Here is a 20,005-nt window from a genome sequence, read left to right as displayed (position 1 = left end):
GTTTGAAAATTGCTCTGCTTCTTTTGTTCTGTCTCAATAATTTTATTAGAAATACAAATATACTGTACATTGGTTAACTAATGTGTCTCGAAAACTGAGAAAAAAAAACGAATGATCTAGCGTCAGCTTCATAAAGCTATTTTATAATTTGTTACTGGTCATAGACAAAAAAAAAAGAAGTAGAATCTTAAAAGAAAATGGATAGAATAGATTTTGAAATTTTGCATCAGTGAATAGGGATCCAAAAAATAAATGCAAATTAGAGCAGAAAATCATAATTCATGAAAGAGTAGGACATAAAGGTTGAACAATTGCAGATTGTTCTGGGTACCAATTTTGGTGTATATTGCTGTATATGCATGTTGTTTAATACTGGTTGTATGGCATAATGCTGTAGGAACTTGTTTTGAAGTTCCTGGAGAGAAAAAAAGTCATTGGAGAGCAGTGATCTGACATAGCAGGTAGCTGTAAGGGAGGCCTCCTTCACGCTTTCCAGATAAAATGACCAGGAATTATTTTATTTGGTTGAGGAAAATCTGAAAGGTGTAAGCTGCTTTAGTAAATCAAGGATTTGCTGTTAAAGTGAACCAGAGATGAAGCACCCTCATGTATTTCACCATATATATAAATAGAGAAAACACCTACCCTGCTCTCTGCTTCATCCTTCACTGCTCAAGCTGTTTGTAATCAGCCCTGATAAAATCCCAGACTGAGCATTCAGTCTGGCTTTGATCAGGAATGATAGCTGAGTCTGTCTTCTCTTTTCAAGCCCAAGCCTGTCCCCTTCTGGCTCTGCTATAATGATTCCTGAGCAAAGCCAGACTGAATGCTCTGTCAGGGATTTTATCAGGGCTGATAACAAACAGGCTGAGCAGTGAAGGATAAAACAGGGGGCAGGGTAAGTTTTCTCTAATGTTCCCACTGATATATATGGTAAAATACATGAGGGTGCTTTGTCTCTGGTTCACTTTAAGGCTTGTGAGGCCTTTCTTGAGTCTGGAGATGAGTAAATTACTAGTTTGTTGCAAAATGTGAGAGTAGGTGGGCCAACTCTTGATGAGTCCAGACATAAAGGACCCAGTTCCTTGGGATTGATTATTTTATGCAAAGAAAGGAATCAATATTATCTGTTTAAATCCTTTGTCTGATAAAGGTTCTAATTACCATGGCAGTTTAAGAGTAAGAAGCAATGTTATAGAAAGACTAAGAGCCTCATCCATATCCCACCTGCTACTTCTCTACTCTGTTTAAAGGGATTCTAAACTGAGAAGGATTTGGATTTTTCCTTTTAAAATAATACCAGGTGCCCGATTCTCCTGCTGATCCTGTGTCTCTAATACTTTTAGCCACATCCCTTAAGAATCATGCAGATCAGGTGTTCTGACTGAGTTAGACTGGTTTAGCTGCATGCTTGTTCAGGTGTGTGATTCAGCCACCACTGCAGCCAAAGAGATCAGCAGGACTGACAAGCAACTGGTATTGTTTAAAAGGAAACATCCTTCTTCTTTATACTGGTTGAACTCGATGGACGTATGTCTTTTTTCAACCAAAATAACTATGTAATTTACTATGTAATCCATATCCCTCTCTGTTAAGGTTCCCTTTAAGAGTGTCTGGATAGTGTTATGGTTAAGGGCTTTGCATCTGACACAGCAGATTTGAGTACAACCCTCGACTCTTTCTGTTTAGTAAGCCAGAACCTATTCAGTATGGAGACCTTGGGCAAGACTACCTAACACTGCTATTGCTTATAGAGTGCAGTCTAGTGGCTGCAGCTCTCTCGCGCTTCGAGTCCACTAAGAGAAAAACACAATATAAATGTTCTGTATCTGTCTGTGCCACTATTATAATGTTCTAAACTGTTGATCTTTCCTGTATTTGCATATTTCTTTGTCTTTCCATTACAGTTTCACAAGCTCCAGTATTTTTGCTTCAGGGCATATAAGAAGTTGCTCTGAGTGGAGGAAAACAGTCATTCTTTCTTTTAGCAGGATTAGTTATTGCTTTCCATAATTTCCAGTTCAATGTTTATGGTAGTATCATTGACTAGTGGGCAAAAAAAAAGTGTGCTGCACTCTGTGATCTACCATACAGGCCTGAAGTGTCAGTTGTCTCTCTGGACCATTCAATTATTTCTACATCAGTTCCTGTGGCACTGGATATCGAGCATGAGGACCTAGACAGGCTTCACATATCATTGGTCTTAATGTATAATCTATGTGTCAGATAAGGTAATGCCTGTTGTGTTATTACAGTAATAAATACATTTTTAAAGTAAATATTAAAAAAATAAAGTTTAAATTCTATGAATAGACATGATCCCCCCATTCATATAAACCCCTGGACACAGCTAGCAGCTCTTACTTGTGCAAACGAATATAAACACTCCTGGCACAGGTATACATTTTAATGTAATACATATATGCTACATTACACATTTTATGCTTCATTATGTGCATTAGATACTGTATGTTAATTTTTTTTTTCCTGTAAACATGTAGAAATATTTATTATTATTATAAGCTTGCTAATTTTCAGTTTCAGTGCTACGGTGTAATTTTTCATGGGATTTTTGAAAACTAATCAATTTTATGTGGGCTAGCAATGATTTTCAGTTCCACATCAGGCAAAGTCATTTATGTATCTAAACAACATTATTTTAAACTATTTATGCATGAAATAGTTTTGTTAACATATAGTTTTCTACCTGTTCTTAAAATTTGCTGATCCTCAGTGTCTTATAGCTGCTCATTTCTTTTCATCCTGAAACACTTCCCCCATCCCATAGCTGTGAAAGGGGGCGGTAACTGCTCTTTAAAGGTGGCCATACACGAATAGATGGCCATCAGATTTAAACCTTAGAGAGATCCCTTTTAGATCAAATCTGATCAGAGAGGAATTGAATCCTTCCACAAACTTAGCATAGATTTTCAATAGATTTCATTATTAAAATGATTAAAAATAAATTGAACCACATCATTGCACTGTTGAATCTACTGCTGCTCCATATCAGCCACAGATTGAGATCTTCTGTCAGGTGCAATCAACCGATTTGGACCAATTTTGTATGAAAATCAATTGGGCTGGAAGGTTGTGCGATTGATTCCTAGCAGATTCGATCAGTGTGATCAAATCTGCTAGGAATTAATAGGAAAATCAATAAGTGTATGTCCACCTTTAGCTAAAGCCACACTTCCCTACTGACTGGTATTTTGTCATGCCTTCATCCTGAGAGAGGTGTACTTATATGTACGCCAACGTTGAGCTGGGCGCAGGGTGAGACGAATGACAGCTCACCCTGCTGCTGCTCAAATCCCCGATGGCGTAAAATACTATTCTCCCTCCAAGTCATCTCAGCTCGGAGGGAGATGTAATTTGGGGTCTAGTGATCACTGGAACTCCAAATAACCCTTATGTAATTACCATTACTGCTAGGGTGTCACCTAGATTCCACCTTCTTTGTGAGAGAGTAGAGAGTCAATAGGCAGCTGAAAATTGCTAAGGAGAAAGTAATGCGCTGGGAAGTTGGGAAGTAGCAGTTTTTCCACTCCATATAAAACCGTGTTTTTTTTTTATTATTTTAAAAAGTGTGTCTGATCTTGAGCTTGAAGTATTATTGTAATAAACATCTATGCAATGATTGAGGGACATAAACATAAGAATTAATACATTTAGAGCCTATAGGTAATTTGGTTTTACCCCAAAAATCATTTTATGGGTATCGAGCAAGTTTTAAAGAATATGTTACTGTAATCTGAGGTTTATGCTGGGACCTGAGACAAAAAAAAAGCTTTTACAGGATTAATTAATAAATGTAAAACCCACATTATGGGATTTTGTCTGTGTCATCAGCACAGCATTGCCCATATAAAGTTATATTCCAAACAGAGCAAGTTTCTCTTTTTATCATTGGCTAAGGTTTGTTTCTTAGCTGGTGAAGTAGTTATTTAGATTCTTTTTCAAGTTTAGTTGAAAACAATAAATGGTTTACAAAGACAAAAGAGTGTGTTTAGCATCTGTTCAGGTGTGTTTAGCAGTGTGCAGGTGTGTTTAGCATTTGTTCATCTCACCTTTGGCCCACAAAACATGCAGCTCTTATTTGAGTCTGTTGCACTAATTTATTTGCATGGGTTAGTGGCCCAGTGAACAATACAAAAATGTACCTGAAGTGACTTGTAGCATAATTAGACTCACATGTGTAGATATAGAACTAATCCTACTTAGAACTTTCCTGTGTTCCCTTTTTCTGAGTTTCAATGTAAACGTTAATAATCCAGTGCTATGAATCACAGCCTTTCTGCAGTAAGATTTTGTTAGACTGCAGTGACATGATAATACCTCATAAGCATGTGTTTTGAATGCAGAAAAAAATTCTGATAACAGAGAAGAGATAGGAAGCTCAGTGGGTCATCATTGCTGTGTATGAGAGCCGAATAAACATACAGAACAGTAACACATGCCAGCAAAACTATTTAATATTTAAATCTAAAATGTAGTCCTTGGTACTAAAAATGCCTGTGGGATTCCAGAAAAGCCCCATTTAGTATTAACTTTTATAGTTACATTTGTTTTGTGTCATCAGTTTATTTTCTCATCTGGTTCTTTTGAAGTAAATTGAAGTTTTATGCTGGGAATACACCATAAGATTTTTCAGCAGATAGATGGTTCGATAGATCATTTCCGACATGTCTGATCTTATTTTCGATTGTTTTTCCGATTGATTTATCATAGAAGTGAATGGAAATTGATAAAAAAAGATAAGAAAATCAATCGGAAATAAGATCGGACAGTAAAATTTACTGAAAAATCTCATTGTGTATTCCCAGCATAAATATATGTATGTGTTTGAAAATGCATGCAAAGTAAAGTATATCAGTCTTATGCACATTATGCAATTCATGAAGCATAACTACCTGCAGGTACTTTTGACTCCAAATTCTCTCCTATGAGCCCCACATTCTTGTACTCTCTAAACTAAAAAAGAGATCTTAATTACCATGACACTGCACTTAACCTTTTCCCTCTGTGTAAACCTGTGAGCAATTAGAAGGTGAAGTAGTCTCACTGATCCCCCCCCCCCCCCCCAAAAAAAAACCTTCTAGGAAGGGAAATATCAGAGTCCCAAATTAGAGAAATCAAGTCCTTTGTTTTGTTTATTAAACACTGCTGTGCAATAAATACCAAACTTACACACCTAAAAAATAGAAAATGTAATAGGAGAATAAGAAAACCCCGGATTAAGGAGATCATATGTGTCCTTAGATGTGCTTAAATGTATTTGAAAACAAATTAAATCCCTATTCAATACGTTTTCAAACACGAGCATTCCAAATAGAATGATGTTCCAAATGCTTTGGAACAGAACTCCAATTTAAAGTAATATGTACTTGATATGTACCGCAGTTTGTGTGTGTGTGTGTGTGTGTGTGTGTGTGTGTGTGTGTGTGTGTGTGTGTGTGTGTGTGTGTGTGTGTGTGTGTGTGTGTGTGTGTGTGTGTGTGTGAGTGTGTGTGTGTGTGTGTCTGTCTGTGTGTGTGTGTGTGTGTGAGTGTGGGGGGGTGGTGTTAACTCACCCTGTTGTCGCCTCTATGCACTGCCTACCACATTGCATTTTAGCTTTCCAGCCACTTCCTCTTTCTAGCTGTGAAGGAGAAAGTAGCTGGAGAGCTGAAACGTAATGTGGAGGGCTGCGCATGAAGACAGCAGTAAGCCGAGTTAACCCCCCTTCCCCATTGTGATGGGATTACTATAAATTTGAGTTGTTCCAAAGCATTCAGAACAGAAGTACCATTCAGAATTTTAATTCCTATTTTTGAATCCTTGTAACTTCTGGTCTCTGTACTGATCAATATAATCAATACGGTACAGAGCTGTAGCCATAGATCTGAAGTCAATCAATGCAATCAATATTCATTATCCTCTTTCTTGATCAATTTTTAATCAACATTTGATTCACCAATATCTAAAGGCCCTCTCACTTAGGAGTGACGTCATATAAAAATGAGCTGTTCAGTTCAAAATGCTGCCAATCAAGTCATTAACACGCAGAGACCCAGTGTTGTAATATTACAACATCACATTTAAGGCTAAAAAAAAACAACCTCCCCCATTCTCTTCTTTTTAAAACCTCATGTACATTACTAATAGGACCTATTGTTCAGTTCTGCAACACTATTGGATGATTGAATGTATAAATAGGTCTGTTTATTTGGCCATGAAGTCATACAACTCTGTTGCCTGCTTTGGAGTATATCATCTTGTTGTTTTGGACAGGATACATCAAGACTCAAGTAAATAAAAAGTTTGAAATATTTTTTTCTGTGATAATTAACATGTGTAGAGCATGCAGATTTTGTAACATCATCAAATATACTGATATTGAGAGATTTGGAGATGGTTATTTCTATGTTGTAATTTTACAACAGTGGGTCATAGTGGTAGCAAGATTTTGTCTGCATAGTAAACTTGAGAAGGTGACAGTTTTCTTTGAGGCAAGGATGAAGGGGTTTGCATGACTAATTGAATAATTTGTCTACCTGATAAGAGTTGTGGAATGGAAAGTGTGAAGTTGAAACATGAAACATGGACTAATGCTGGAAATACACGGGTCGATCTGGCGGCCGATTAGCCGCCGGATCGACTCCCACTGCGTCCCCGCTTGTCCGCGCGTGCACCCGGATCGATTCCCACTCGTCCCCGCAGGCGCTTCTTATCTCCCGCTCGATTCGCCGTTATTGTCCGGCCGCGGGTATCGAGCACGGAATCGATCCCCGCGGTGATCGGACACGTCGGATATTATCAATCGAGCCATCAGCGGCTCGATTGATAAGGGGGCATCGAGCCGTGTATGCCCAGCATTAGGGCTGGTGCACACTGAGCGGGTTTTCTCGCGTTTTTTTTTACAGCCGCTTGCGGCTGTGGAAACGCGTGGGTAATGTATTTCAATGGGGTGGATCACAGAGCGGGAGGCATTTTGCAGAAAAGCATACTCCCGGGGGGTGAGGAATTTTTTGGATTGCGGAGGCGTTGCTGCCTCCAATGTAAAGAATAGGAAACACGCAAACCGCTCTGAAAAACGCCAGTTCAGAGCAGTTTTGCAGGTGTTTTTGTTACAGAAGCTGTTCAGTAACAGCTTTAATGTAACAATATATGAAATCTACTACACCAAAACCGCTACCCAAAAACGCAAAACACTAGGTGAAACGCTTCCTAAAAATGAGAAAAAGTGTTTCAAAAACCGCTAGCGTTTAGCGGATCGGTTTTTGGTGTGCACCAGGCCTTAATATCAAACCTGGCTGTTCCTGCCTGACAGGAAAGTCATTGGAACTTCCACAAATGCCTATCTCCTGCAGCCCTCAGACCTGCCAATACATATGGTAATTGATGACATTTTTCATTGTTTGATGCATCCACTGTAAACAGGCACCCAATTTGTACATCACAGGGTCCTGCTTGCAGACTTCCTAACCTTTTTTTGTGCCCTGTTGTATCAACTGTTATCCCCTGTTACCACCTGTTCTTTAACAGCTAATTTAATTAGAGTTTTTGTATACCTGTGGTTAGGTGCTGGCAATTAGCTAATTTGTTTAATTTATGTATGTCTCTACCTACTGTATAGAGCCTTTAGAGTAAATTCATGGGCCAAAAGGCCATTACCCCATAACAGCTTCCTGGTCAGCACACTATTAAACTGTAATATTGCCCACTTGAGCCATAGATAAACATGGACATTACCTTGCACATTCAGTTGTAACTGACAGCAGCTGATATATAACTGATATATAACTGACAGCAACTGGTATATTTCAGTCCTGACAATCTTGTTAGAACTGGAAGGGATCACTATAAGAAGAAACCGGTGAGCTTCTGAGAGGAAAGGTAAGGATGTAATATTCATTTGCAGCTACGTCATGTGCTTATTTTAAATAATTGTACTCAGTACAGGTTCCTGTTAAATACACTGACAGCAGAAACATAAATAACGACAGGGCAGTGCAGGCGATACTGCACTTGGAATTTACCGCCCTGACATGCCCCCTTTCTGCTTCTTGAATACTAGTTTCGGAAAATTTACCGCACAATTACCGCACGCACGATATTGACATGCGATGTCATTCATGAATACTAACTTCCGCTACATGCTTGCGCTAAATTACCGAACGCTGGATAGAGCATTCGGAAAGTGTTCGGTAACACTTGATGAATCGAGGCCATAGTCTGGATCCAGTGTTTTTTTTTATATGATACTAATTTTTTGTATTAAATTGATAATAAAAATTTATTTTTTCTTTATTATAGTGTTGTTATTGTGCATATACATGAACTTATGTGGGTCTTTATAAACTGTAAAGTAAAAAATAACTTTTAATTGTTCCTTACATGTGTTCAGAGTGCGAGTGATACTATTGAACTTCTGCTACTCTACAAGCCCAGCGTTGCAATTTTACAACATCCTCCCAAAAAGTTACTAAAATGTCAAAATAAAAAAAAAATACTGATTTAGGCATCACAAGCCTCCTATAACAACATGTGAAAGGTTGAAACATTTTTTTGAAGTTTTTTTCTATATTTGGGTCTCTGGGGGTTAATAGAAAGTGACTGCTGTAATCCTTTTTGCTTTGCTGGATTGCAGTTAGTTGGAAAAATTCATAAATTAAGATATCAAATCTCCTCTAGTGATGTATTTTATAACCTTTATATTAAGGTAGTATTAAAAATTTGAAGTGAAATTACATGTCAACTGTTGTGTGTATTATTTCCCTCCACTGCTCCCTGGAGAAAAAGCAATTAAATGTTTATAAAACCAATGTAACTATTTTAATGCATCCCACTACATGAATATAGAGATCTGTTTTACTGGTCACACTGGGTAATAACAATCCCACTCATGTCACTGCCTTCATTCTCCATTTTTTTAAAAAATTGACAAAAGAAAATCATTAAAATAAATCAGCAGAGGGGTCCAAATATGCTTTAGGCTCAATTCCCATTTGAAACGGAGCTCTGCTCCATTTTCTCCTCCTGTTGGAGACCGAAGTGGGTGCGTTTCCACCATAGATTTCTATAGGAAATGTTTACACTCTCTGGTTTAAAAGCAGGTTGGCACTTTGATTTCCATTTACTGAAAGTCAGCCAATGGATCCATTTTAAAATGCAAGTGGAAGCAGACTCTATTTCTGGCATTGAATCTGTTTGCTGCATTTTACTGTGCTGCAAAAAATATACTAAACTGGTATGTTCTCTGTGGGAACCAAGATACACAGAAACTTATTTTCAAAAAGGATCACAACAGTCTCCGCCTATTGGTGGCCACAAAGTGATGCTGTTAATCATTGCACTAATCAGTGAGTTTTAAACAACCTTAAAGAACAACTATCAAAGAAACTGTTCCTCTGTAAACCCCACATACCTATAGAGCTTTTAGCCAGCAACAATAGAAAGCTTTTCAGAGTTGTCTCATCACAGCCTGTGAGAAAAAAATGCCTTGTTTACCAGCTGTTTGAAACAATTTGTGTCAGCATTGAGCTAGAGGTTAGAGCTATACCATGTAGGTTCCACTTCTCTGTCACTGTTCACAGAGGAATTATTTACTGTTTGTTTCTGCCATGCCTATATTCTCACAGTTCATATGAGAACAGCAGAGGGATTTTTAGATACATTTTCTTTTCATTAAAACATGAAAAGATGAAAAAAAAAACCTTTGTATTGCTATGTGCTAGTAATTTACTGGAAATACTGTATATGTGGCATTTATAAGTTTAGTTAACTTTGATAGTTGTCCTTTAACCCTAACGCCAACCTTTGACTTGCCATTCCAATGAAAACAAAAAAAATGTTAAGTGTCTTTGTGGTGATAAGGATATGAAGGGTGCCAAGTGTACTCAGCCTTAAGTCAGAGCACCTGATATGCATTTTTGTTTTGAATTGGTGGCTGAAAGGAGGCAAAAGATAAGTAGATAAAACAGACAATAGCCATTGTTTGTATGGAACAAAATATGACAGCCGGCACATCCCTCTCACTACAGGGTATCTAAGGCGCCGTTCACCACTTTTACGAATCCACCTAAGTGGGCTATTCAATTATTCGAAGAAAATAACTAACCTGCCTATTTTTCTACTGGCAACAAACATGCTGATTGTGCTGTGACTCCTGGCCAGTCTGTAATTTTCTTATCAGTATGGCATCAGGAGCTCTACATACACCTGTATGTTCTTCTATTAGAGGTTTAAGTCATTTTTATTTCAAAGTTTCAAAACGCTCCAGCTCCCAAAAAGTTCCTACCAGAGTGTGCTTATACTTAAGCTTGGCAAGCTTTCACACAAATTTTGCAATACAGAGTTAAGCACACATCCACTAAATGTCCATACACTAAAAGTCCAACTGACACCCCCTGTCTCTCAATAAAAGGCCTCACATATCCAATATGCTTCTTAATATTTACTTCAAAAAGTCCATTCCGCTTAAAACTAAATAGTGTAATAAGTGTATCCTTATTCCAGGTTTACATTTGTTTTTCTACCACCAAATAGCACCCTGCAGGAAACAGACTCACCGGATTTCTATGGCCACTGTTAGACTGGTCAAACTTCGCATATATCCAGGAATGCTTGATACCTTAGCATCCTAGTCCCAAATCAGCATAAAGAGATTCCACATATGCTAGATACCTCAAATTAAAAACTTTTCATAGCGTGATTCTATTAAAATCATCAATCCTTTATTAAAAACACACACTCACTGGTTTGTACATCACATAGAGTTTTTTCACAGGCTCTGCCCGTAGCCTATGCTGGACTGTGCTCCACCATTTCCACCATCGGTGTATAGCATTGCAAACAAGCTTTCCTCCTTTGCTACCTCCGCCAGCAACCTCCCTGTGTATCCAGTCTCTGCCCTAGTAGTTTTGTAACTGCCTCGTTACTCATCAGGGGCACCATCGCTACACACTGATGGTGGAAACGGTAGAGCGCAGCCCAGCATAGGCTACGGGGGGAGCCCGTGAACAAACTCTATGCGATGTATGAACCAAGGAGCATGTGAATGTGTCTTTTTAAATAAAGGATTGATGATTTTAATAGAATCACGCTATGAAAAGTTTTTAATTTGAGGTATATGGCATTGTGGAATCTCTTTATGCTGATTTGGGACTAGGATCCTGAGGCTCCAAGGTTTCCTGGATATATGCGAAGTTTGACCAGTCTAACAGTGGTCATAGAAATCTGGTGAGTCTGTTTCCTGCAGGGTGCTATTTGGTGGTAGAAAAACGTATGTAAACCTGGAATAAGGATACACTTATTACACCATTTAGATTTAAGCGAAATGGACTTTGTTAGCAAATATTAAAAAGAATATTGGATATGTAAGGCCTTTTATTGTGAAACAAGGGTGTCAGTTGGACTTTTAGTGTATGGACGTGTAGTGGATGTGTGCTGAACTCTGTATTGCAAGGTTAGAGTAGTTGTTTCCAGAATTATCAAGTTTGTAAGTTGTACATGCTCAAATATAGATTTAATAAATGCAAACATTTGTATATAATTTATAGCAAAAAATTGGTCTTAAAAGAAAAAATACTTACCACGGTACCAACGCTGTAGGTGGCTGCTGGAGCAAGTGTGTGGTGGTAGGGGTCGGCAGCATAAACTCGTCCGTAACTATTAACAGACAAATATAAAAGCGAAATAGCATTTACGATTTTGTTTTAAATAAAAAGTTTAGTTAAACATCACAAAAAATCCAAAGTCATCAACATGTTTGATAGCGGATAAGCTTATTTCGGTGTGCGGCTCTCAGAGCCGAGCGCTGAAACTGGGCGCCCCATAGCAGCAATGCGCGTAGTGGTAATTTGGGGCTCTGGCGGCTGCCAGAACCCGAATTACATCTCCCTCCGAGTTGCGACAATTCGGAGGGGGAATAGTTTTTAAAGCCGCCTCGGAGTTTAGCGGCATCGGCGAGAGCAGTCATTCGGCTCTCACCGAGCCAAACTGAGTGGCAATGACAAAGCAATGACAAAGAAGTGCAGTTGTAATTCTCTACACCAGGCAAGTCAGACTCATATTAAAAAGAATAACGTAAGGATCAATTTTGCTGAAGGTGAAACCTAGTTGGACAATACTGCAGTACAATACACACACACACACACGCCCACACGCACACGCACGCACGCACGCACGCACGCACGCACGCACGCACACACACACACACACACACACACACACACACACACACAGTGGATAGTGTTGGATAGTGTAGGTTCAGTGTTGACATTTCAGTTTCTGCATTCAAAAGGCTTATTAACTGTACAATATCACCCATCTTTATCCATTGCTATCTGCATTACAATGTTTTTTTTAAGAGAAACACAGAAACATACAGAGTTGTTTACCAGGCAAAAAATTCCCGAAAAATGTATGCAGTTCCTGTAAACTATATGGCCTTATAAGCTGTATTTTTACCCTTCAGCCTGAACTCACATGGAACAGGATGGTCAATCAGACAGGATCACCAAACGGGCCACTCCCCCCTATGAAAGGCATGATTTTGGTGGCCATTTTCACTATGCCTGTAGTCAGAGTAGGGAGAGGAGCTGGTGCTGCAAATACAGGGACAGTGTTAGATAGGCTGTATTGTGATACTGTGCTGTGTAGCTGCTACTTGTAGTGCACCAGCTAGGGACCCCCAATAGTCCTTTTGAGGACGCATCCTCACCACAAAGTAAATAGGGTTGTATTTGGGACATTGGGGTTGATTCACTTTAACAAATAGTGTGCCTTATCAGAGATATCATGCCTTATCATAGTTAACATGCCTTATCATAGTTAGCGTGCCTTATCAGAGTAGCATAGCGAGCACTAGAAACGTACACTTGCTAACTGGCAATGATGAAAGCTCCACTCATCCTGCCCTGAGCCCAAGCAGTTCCAATCATTTTAAAGGACATTATCCCTGCACTTGGATTAGCCCAATAGACTGCCTGTCAAGTTTCCTGTGAAATGATAGGCAGCCTATTGGGCCAATCAAAGTGTGGGGATACTGTCCTTTAAAGTGATTGGACCTGCAGGGGCTCAGGGCAGAAAGGGTTGAGCTCTTGCCATTGCCAAGGCATAAGTTTGTAGCACTCGCTATGCTACTCTGATAAGGCATGTTAACACTGATAAGGCATGTTAACTGTGGTAATGCATGCTATTTGTTATAGTGAATCAGCCCGTTGAGTTGTGTGTATTAGTTATATTGTGCTGTGTAGCTGCTTTCTAGGTACTCTACTTCTTGCAGTTCACCAGCTAGGGACCCCCCAATAGTCCTTTTGAGGACTCATCCTGACCAAAAAAAAAGTTATTCTGTGCACTGATATTGACCCTAGTGTTGGGCGAACAGTGTTCTCCACTGTTCGGGTTCTGCAGAACATCACCCTGTTCGGGTGATGTTCGAGTTCGGCCGAACACCTGATGGTGTTCGGCCAAACCGTTCGGCCACATGGCCGAACTAAGAGCGCATGGCCGAACGTTCCCCGAACGTTCGGCTAGCGCTGTGATTGGCCGAACGGGTCACGTGGTTCGGACCCGAACGCGCTCTGATTGGCCGAACTGTCACGTGGTTCGGGTAAATAAATACCCGAACCACGTCATATCTCCGCCATTTGTCTGTGGGTTTAGCTTTGGGTAGGCAGGCAGGGTAGTTCGCGCTCCAGCCACGCTAGCCAGGGTCCCCCCTGTCATTGTGTCGCTGCTGGGAATAGTAGTACACCGCTCGCTCAGCCACACTATATAGCATTCTGTTTACTGCGACTCTGTGTACCTCGCTCAGCCACATTATATAGCATTCTGTTTACTGTTCTGTGTCTGCTGGGAATAGTGGTACACCGCTCGCTCAGCCACACTATATAGCATTCTGTTTACTGTTCTGTGTCTGCTGGGAATAGTGGTACACCGCTCGCTCAGCCACACTATATAGCATTCTGTTTACTGTTCTGTGTCTGCTGGGAATAGTAGTACACCGCTCGCTCAGCCACACTATATAGCATTCTGTTTACTGCCACTCTGTGTACCTCGCTCAGCCACATTATATAGCATTCTGTTTACTGTTCTGTGTCTGCTGGGAATAGTGGTACACCGCTCGCTCAGCCACACTATATAGCATTCTGTTTACTGTTCTGTGTCTGCTGGGAATAGTAGTACACCGCTCGCTCAGCCACACTATATAGCATTCTGTTTACTGTTCTGTGTCTGCTGGGAATAGTAGTACACCGCTCACTCAGCCACACTATATAGCATTCTGTTTACTGTTCTGTGTCTGCTGGGAATAGTAGTACACCGCTCGCTCAGCCACACTATATAGCATTCTGTTTACTGCCACTCTGTGTACCTCGCTCAGCCATATTATATAGCATTCTGTTTACTGTTCTGTGTCTGCTGGGAATAGTGGTACACCGCTCGCTCAGCCACACTATATAGCATTCTGTTTACTGTTCTGTGTCTGCTGGGAATAGTAGTACACCGCTCGCTCAGCCACACTATATAGCATTCTGTTTACTGTTCTGTGTCTGCTGGGAATAGTAGTACACCGCTCGCTCAGCCACACTATATAGCATTCTGTTTACTGTTCTGTGTCTGCTGGGAATAGTAGTACACCGCTCGCTCAGCCACACTATATAGCATTCTGTTTACTGCCACTCTGTGTACCTCGCTCAGCCACATTATATAGCATTCTGTTTACTGTTCTGTGTCTGCTGGGAATAGTGGTACACCGCTCGCTCAGCCACACTATATAGCATTCTGTTTACTGTTCTGTGTCTGCTGGGAATAGTAGTACACCGCTCGCTCAGCCACACTATATAGCATTCTGTTTACTGTTCTGTGTCTGCTGGGAATAGTAGTACACCGCTCGCTCAGCCACACTATATAGCATTCTGTTTACTGCCACTCTGTGTACCTCGCTCAGCCACATTATATAGCATTCTGTTTACTGTTCTGTGTCTGCTGGGAATAGTGGTACACCGCTCGCTCAGCCACACTATATAGCATTCTGTTTACTGTTCTGTGTCTGCTGGGAATAGTGGTACACCGCTCGCTCAGCCACACTATATAGCATTCTGTTTACTGTTCTGTGTCTGCTGGGAATAGTAGTACACCGCTCACCCGCCACTGTATAGCATTGTGCTCTGTGTCGCTGCTGGGAATAGTGGTACACCGCTCACCCGTCACTGTATAGCATTGTGCTCTGTGTCGCTGCTGGGAATAGTGGTACTGTATAGCATTTCTGTACTGCCACTGTACTGCTGCCAGTCAGCGTGTACTGTAAGGATAAGTGAAATGAGGAAGAAATCCGGTGAAAGAGGGAGGGGCAAGGGAAGAGGTGTTTCCCCTGACGGTTCACGTACAGGCCACAGGGGAGCACCCAAGAAAACCCACTCAATACCGCCCATGTTGTCCAGGACAACAACCCTCACAAATCCAAAAGAACAGGACCAGATAATTACTTGGATGACCTCTCAAGCGTCCAGCAGTGGGTTAAGCAGCACCAGCACATCACGCACGAGGTCCGAGTCCTCAGCCAGTTACAAGGAGCCAGTGGGCACAAAGCTGACACAACCGGCAGCGACACCACGCACACAACTGCCAGATAACCAGTCCGATGAATTACCTCAGGACACAATGGGGGATTCGCAGGAGCTATTCCCAGCCCAACAAACTTCCACCTTTCAAAGGTCAATGGAGGAACAGCCAGAAATGTTGTGCCTGGATTCACAACCGTTAACTGTGGGAAATGCACCGCGCACTGAAATACAAGGCGAGTCCGAGGAGGACTCGGAAACCCAAATCCCAGAGCAAGTTGGGCAGGAGGGGTTGCAATTGCAGGAGGTCGGCCGACAAGATCTGAAAGACGACGTTGGAGTGTGCTGCGCAGAGGTTGTTGTGGGGAGCTCTACTCCACGGCGGCGGCCCCCCACAATGACATATGACGAGTTTGAGGAGATGGAAGAGGAGGGTATGGACAATGTGGACAGAGACCCAGATTTTGTTTGTGAACAAGAACATCGCCGTCGTAGCAGCAGCACAGATGAGTCTGTTGAAGAACCCACTGCTGCACGAGTTCGCCCTGTGCCACAAGGTAGGCGGCGCGCAATTTCAGGCACCACAAGCGTGGAAGTTCAAGTGAGAGGCAAAAGAGGAGCAAACAGAAATCGCCAGCAAGGAGGCAGGTGCTCCAAAGTCTGGGCTTTCTTTGAAGACTGCACTGAGGATGTTACCATGGCGATTTGCAAGGTGTGCAAGACCCGCCTGAGCAGGGGGAAAAGTATTAACAACCTCTCCACCACCATCATGAGCCGTCACATGCTATCCAAACATCCCACTCTGTGGGCAAACGCGTCAGGACAGGGTACCAGCAACAACACTGCCTCCCTTGGGTTCACCAGACTCACCACCAGACCCGCCTCAGCAGCAGCAGTAGCCCAGCCATTGCGTGGTTCACAACATTCACAAACATCAGACGACGCTGACACTGTCACTTTCCGGAGTAGTGCTCTTGAGGTCTCCCAGTGTTCATCAAACACAACAACCAACAGCCCTTCCGTGTGCAGCGCTACAGTTCAGTTGTCTGTGTCGGAGATGTTTGAGCGCAAGAGGAAATTGCCAGCAAATGATCCCCGGGCTGTGGCAGTAACAGCCAGCATAGCCAAGCTTCTGGCCTGCGAAATGCTGCCATATCGAGTGGTGGAGACAAACAGCTTCAAGGGCATGATGTCAGTGGCCATCCCACGTTACGTGGTTCCCAGCCGCTACCACTTTGCGCGCTCTGCAGTGCCTGAGTTGCATGAGCACGTGGTCAGCAAAATAACCCGAAGCTTGAAGAATGCCGTTGCCTGCAAGGTTCACCTCACCACTGACACCTGGACGAGTGCGTTCGGCCAGGGTCGATACATCTCCCTTACCGCGCACTGGGTGAACCTTGTGGAGCCTGGCAGCGATTCCTCACCTGCTACGGCGCGGGTGTTGCCCACGCCGCAAACAGCTGCACCGCCGTCCCTCCCACTGGATAACAACAGCAGCAGCTACCTCTCTGACTCCTTCTCCTCCAACGCATCTCAAAGCGGTACCTCATCCGGAAACGCTAACCCAGCAGCAGTAGGATCGTGGAAGCAGTGCAGCACAGCTGTTGGCATGCGTCAGCAAGCGTTGCTGAAGCTGATCTGCCTTGGGGATAAGCAGCACACAGGGGAGGAAATTTGGAGGGGAATAAAGGAACAGACGGATTTGTGGCTGGCACCGCTGGACCTGAAACCGGGCATGGTTGTGTGTGATAATGGGAGTAATCTCATTCGCGCTTTAAGGTTGGCTAAGCTGACACACATCCCTTGCCTGGCGCACGTGATGAACCTAGTAGTTCAGCGGTTTCTGAGGACATACCCAGGCGTGGCCGATCTTCTGTTGAAGGTGCGTCGAGTGGCCAAACATTGTAGAAATTCCAGTACTGCTTCGGGGGCACAAGATGCAGGAGCGCTTCAATCTCCCCCACCATCGCTTGCTGTGTGATGTCCCTACGCGCTGGAATTCTACGCTGCACATGCTAGCCCGCTTTTGCGAGCAGAAGAGTGCAGTGGTCCAGTACATGACGGCGCAGTACCGAGGCGCATCCGGCCAGCTGCCAAGCTTCTGTGGATCCGATTGGGCCAACATGTTGGACCTCTGCCAAGTCCTCCAAAATTTTGAGCAATCCACGTTGCTTGTGAGCAGTGACAACTCTTCAGTCAGCATTACCATACCACTGCTGTGTTTACTGAAGAGGTCGATGTTAAAAATCAAGGAAACAGCTGTCATGATGCAACTGGGGGAATCTGAAGGAGAAAACGATCAGCGTGATGGTACCAACATCAGGCCATCCGCCTCAGGGAACGCTGGCCCCAGCAGCTATGACGAAGAAGAGGAGGAGGAACAGCTGGAGTTGGAGCAGGAATTTCATGCCACCACTGACGAGGGCCAGAGCGGTGCACGTTGGACTTCCACAATTCAACGCGAATGGTCAGCAGAAGCAGACCAGGAGGAAGGTGATGACTATGATGCATCACAACAACTATCACAACGCTCACAAGAGGATGATGAGGATTCTGGTAGGACTCTGGCACACATGGCTCAATTCATGCTAGACTGCATTGAACGTGACCCACGCATTGTGCGCATTCTGGACAACACCAATTACTGGGTTTATACCCTTCTGGATCCACGGTACAAACACAATGTTCCAAAACTGCTTGAAGAAAGAGTCAGACAGGTCAAAATGGAAGAATACCAGCAGGCCCTTGTGGAGACTTTAGAGAGGAGATTGACATCCTCCCCCTCCTCTAGCCAGTTGTACGCAGACAGACTGACTTCCGCAAACCCAGGACGACCAGGAGGGCAGCAAACAACGCAAGCCGCAGCTAGTACCCAAAAGGGAATGGTATCGGCAGTGTCCTTGGAGTGGGAACATTTTCTGACACCCATGCAGCAGCAGCCCACTGAACAGCAAGCGTGCAGATCCACCTCCAACACCAATCGCCTGGAGAAGATGGTCAAGGACTACATGTCAGATGACGTAGCTGTGTCGAACAATCCATCTGCACCCTTCAACTATTGGGTATCGAAGCTAGACACCTGGCACGAACTGGCAATGTACGCAATAGAGGTGCTGGCTTGCCCGGCAGCCAGCGTTATGTCGGAACGCTGTTTCAGTGCTGCCGGAGGCATCGTCACAGATCGGCGTATCCGCCTCTCCACAGAAAATGCAGACCGTCTGACTCAAATTAAAATGAATCAATCCTGGATTGGAAATGACTACGCAACACTCCAGGACCCCAACCAAGTAACATGACCAATGAACATCTGGGATGGTGTAGCGTTTCCGGTCCCTGTTTATTGAACCTCTCATCTGTATTACATTTATGACTGCATGGCGGCAAAAAGCATTGCTGCTATATCCGCACGCTTCTTGCCCTCATGCAAGGCCTGGGTTGTTGTGTCTTACAAAGCGTGGCCTTCTCCTCCTGCGCCTCCTCCTGTTCCATCACGTCTGCTGCTGCTGGGTTAGCGTTGCCGCGTGGTCCCTGTTTATTGAACCACTTATCTTTATTACATTTATGACTGCATGGCGGTACAAAGCATGCTATCCGCACGCTTCTTGCCCTCATGCAAGGCCTGGGTTGTTGTGTCTTACAAAGCGTGGCCTTCTCCTCCTGCGCCTGCTCCTGTTCCATCACGTCTGCTGCTGCTGGGTTAGCGTTGCCGCGTGGTCCCTGTTTATTGAACCACTTATCTTTATTACATTTATGACTGCATGGCGGTACAAAGCATGCTATCCGCACGCTTCTTGCCCTCATGCAAGGCCTGGGTTGTTGTGTCTTACAAAGCGTGGCCTTCTCCTCCTGCGCCTGCTCCTGTTCCATCACGTCTGCTGCTGCTGGGTTAGCGTTGCCGCGTGGTCCCTGTTTATTGAACCACTTATCTTTATTACATTTATGACTGCATGGCAGTACAAAGCATGCTATCCGCACGCTTCTTGCCCTCATGCAAGGCCTGGGTTGTTGTGTCTCACAAAGCGTGGCCTTCTCCTCCTGCGCCTCCTCCTGTTCCATCACGTCTGCTGCTGCTGGGTTAGCGTTGCCGCGTGGTCCCTGTTTATTGAACCACTTATCTTTATTACATTTATGACTGCATGGCGGTACAAAGCATGCTATCCGCACGCTTCTTGCCCTCATGCAAGGCCTGGGTTGTTGTGTCTCACAAAGCGTGGCCTTCTCCTCCTGCGCCTCCTCCTGTTCCATCACGTCTGCTGCTGCTGGGTTAGCGTTGCCGCGTGGTCCCTGCTTATTGAACCACTTATCTTTATTACATTTATGACTGCATGGCGGTACAAAGCATGCTATCCGCACGCTTCTTGCCCTCATGCAAGGCCTGGGTTGTTGTGTCTCACAAAGCGTGGCCTTCTCCTCCTGCGCCTCCTCCTGTTCCATCACGTCTGCTGCTGCTGGGTTAG

The 20,005-nt window shown here is 43.3% G+C and overlaps 1 protein-coding gene across 9 annotated transcripts in view; it reads right to left on the bottom strand.

Annotated features, from left to right (window-relative positions):
• RBFOX1 (RNA binding fox-1 homolog 1) overlaps positions 1 to 20,005 on the bottom strand; it is a 967,082-nt gene that overhangs the window by 3,778 nt on the left and 943,299 nt on the right. For all 9 annotated transcript variants that reach the window (XM_068244641.1, XM_068244644.1, XM_068244642.1 and 6 more), the window contains one exon: positions 11,577 to 11,652. In XM_068244641.1, coding sequence (XP_068100742.1) covers positions 11,577 to 11,652 — 76 coding nt within the window. The remainder of the gene's footprint in view (positions 1 to 11,576; positions 11,653 to 20,005) is intronic.

Source organism: Hyperolius riggenbachi, chromosome 7, assembly GCF_040937935.1.
Source record: "Hyperolius riggenbachi isolate aHypRig1 chromosome 7, aHypRig1.pri, whole genome shotgun sequence".
In the NCBI taxonomy this organism is placed as follows: Eukaryota; Metazoa; Chordata; class Amphibia; order Anura; family Hyperoliidae; genus Hyperolius; species Hyperolius riggenbachi.
Note: the sequence above shows the minus strand (reverse complement) of the source record. Positions and strands in the feature narration are given on the sequence as shown.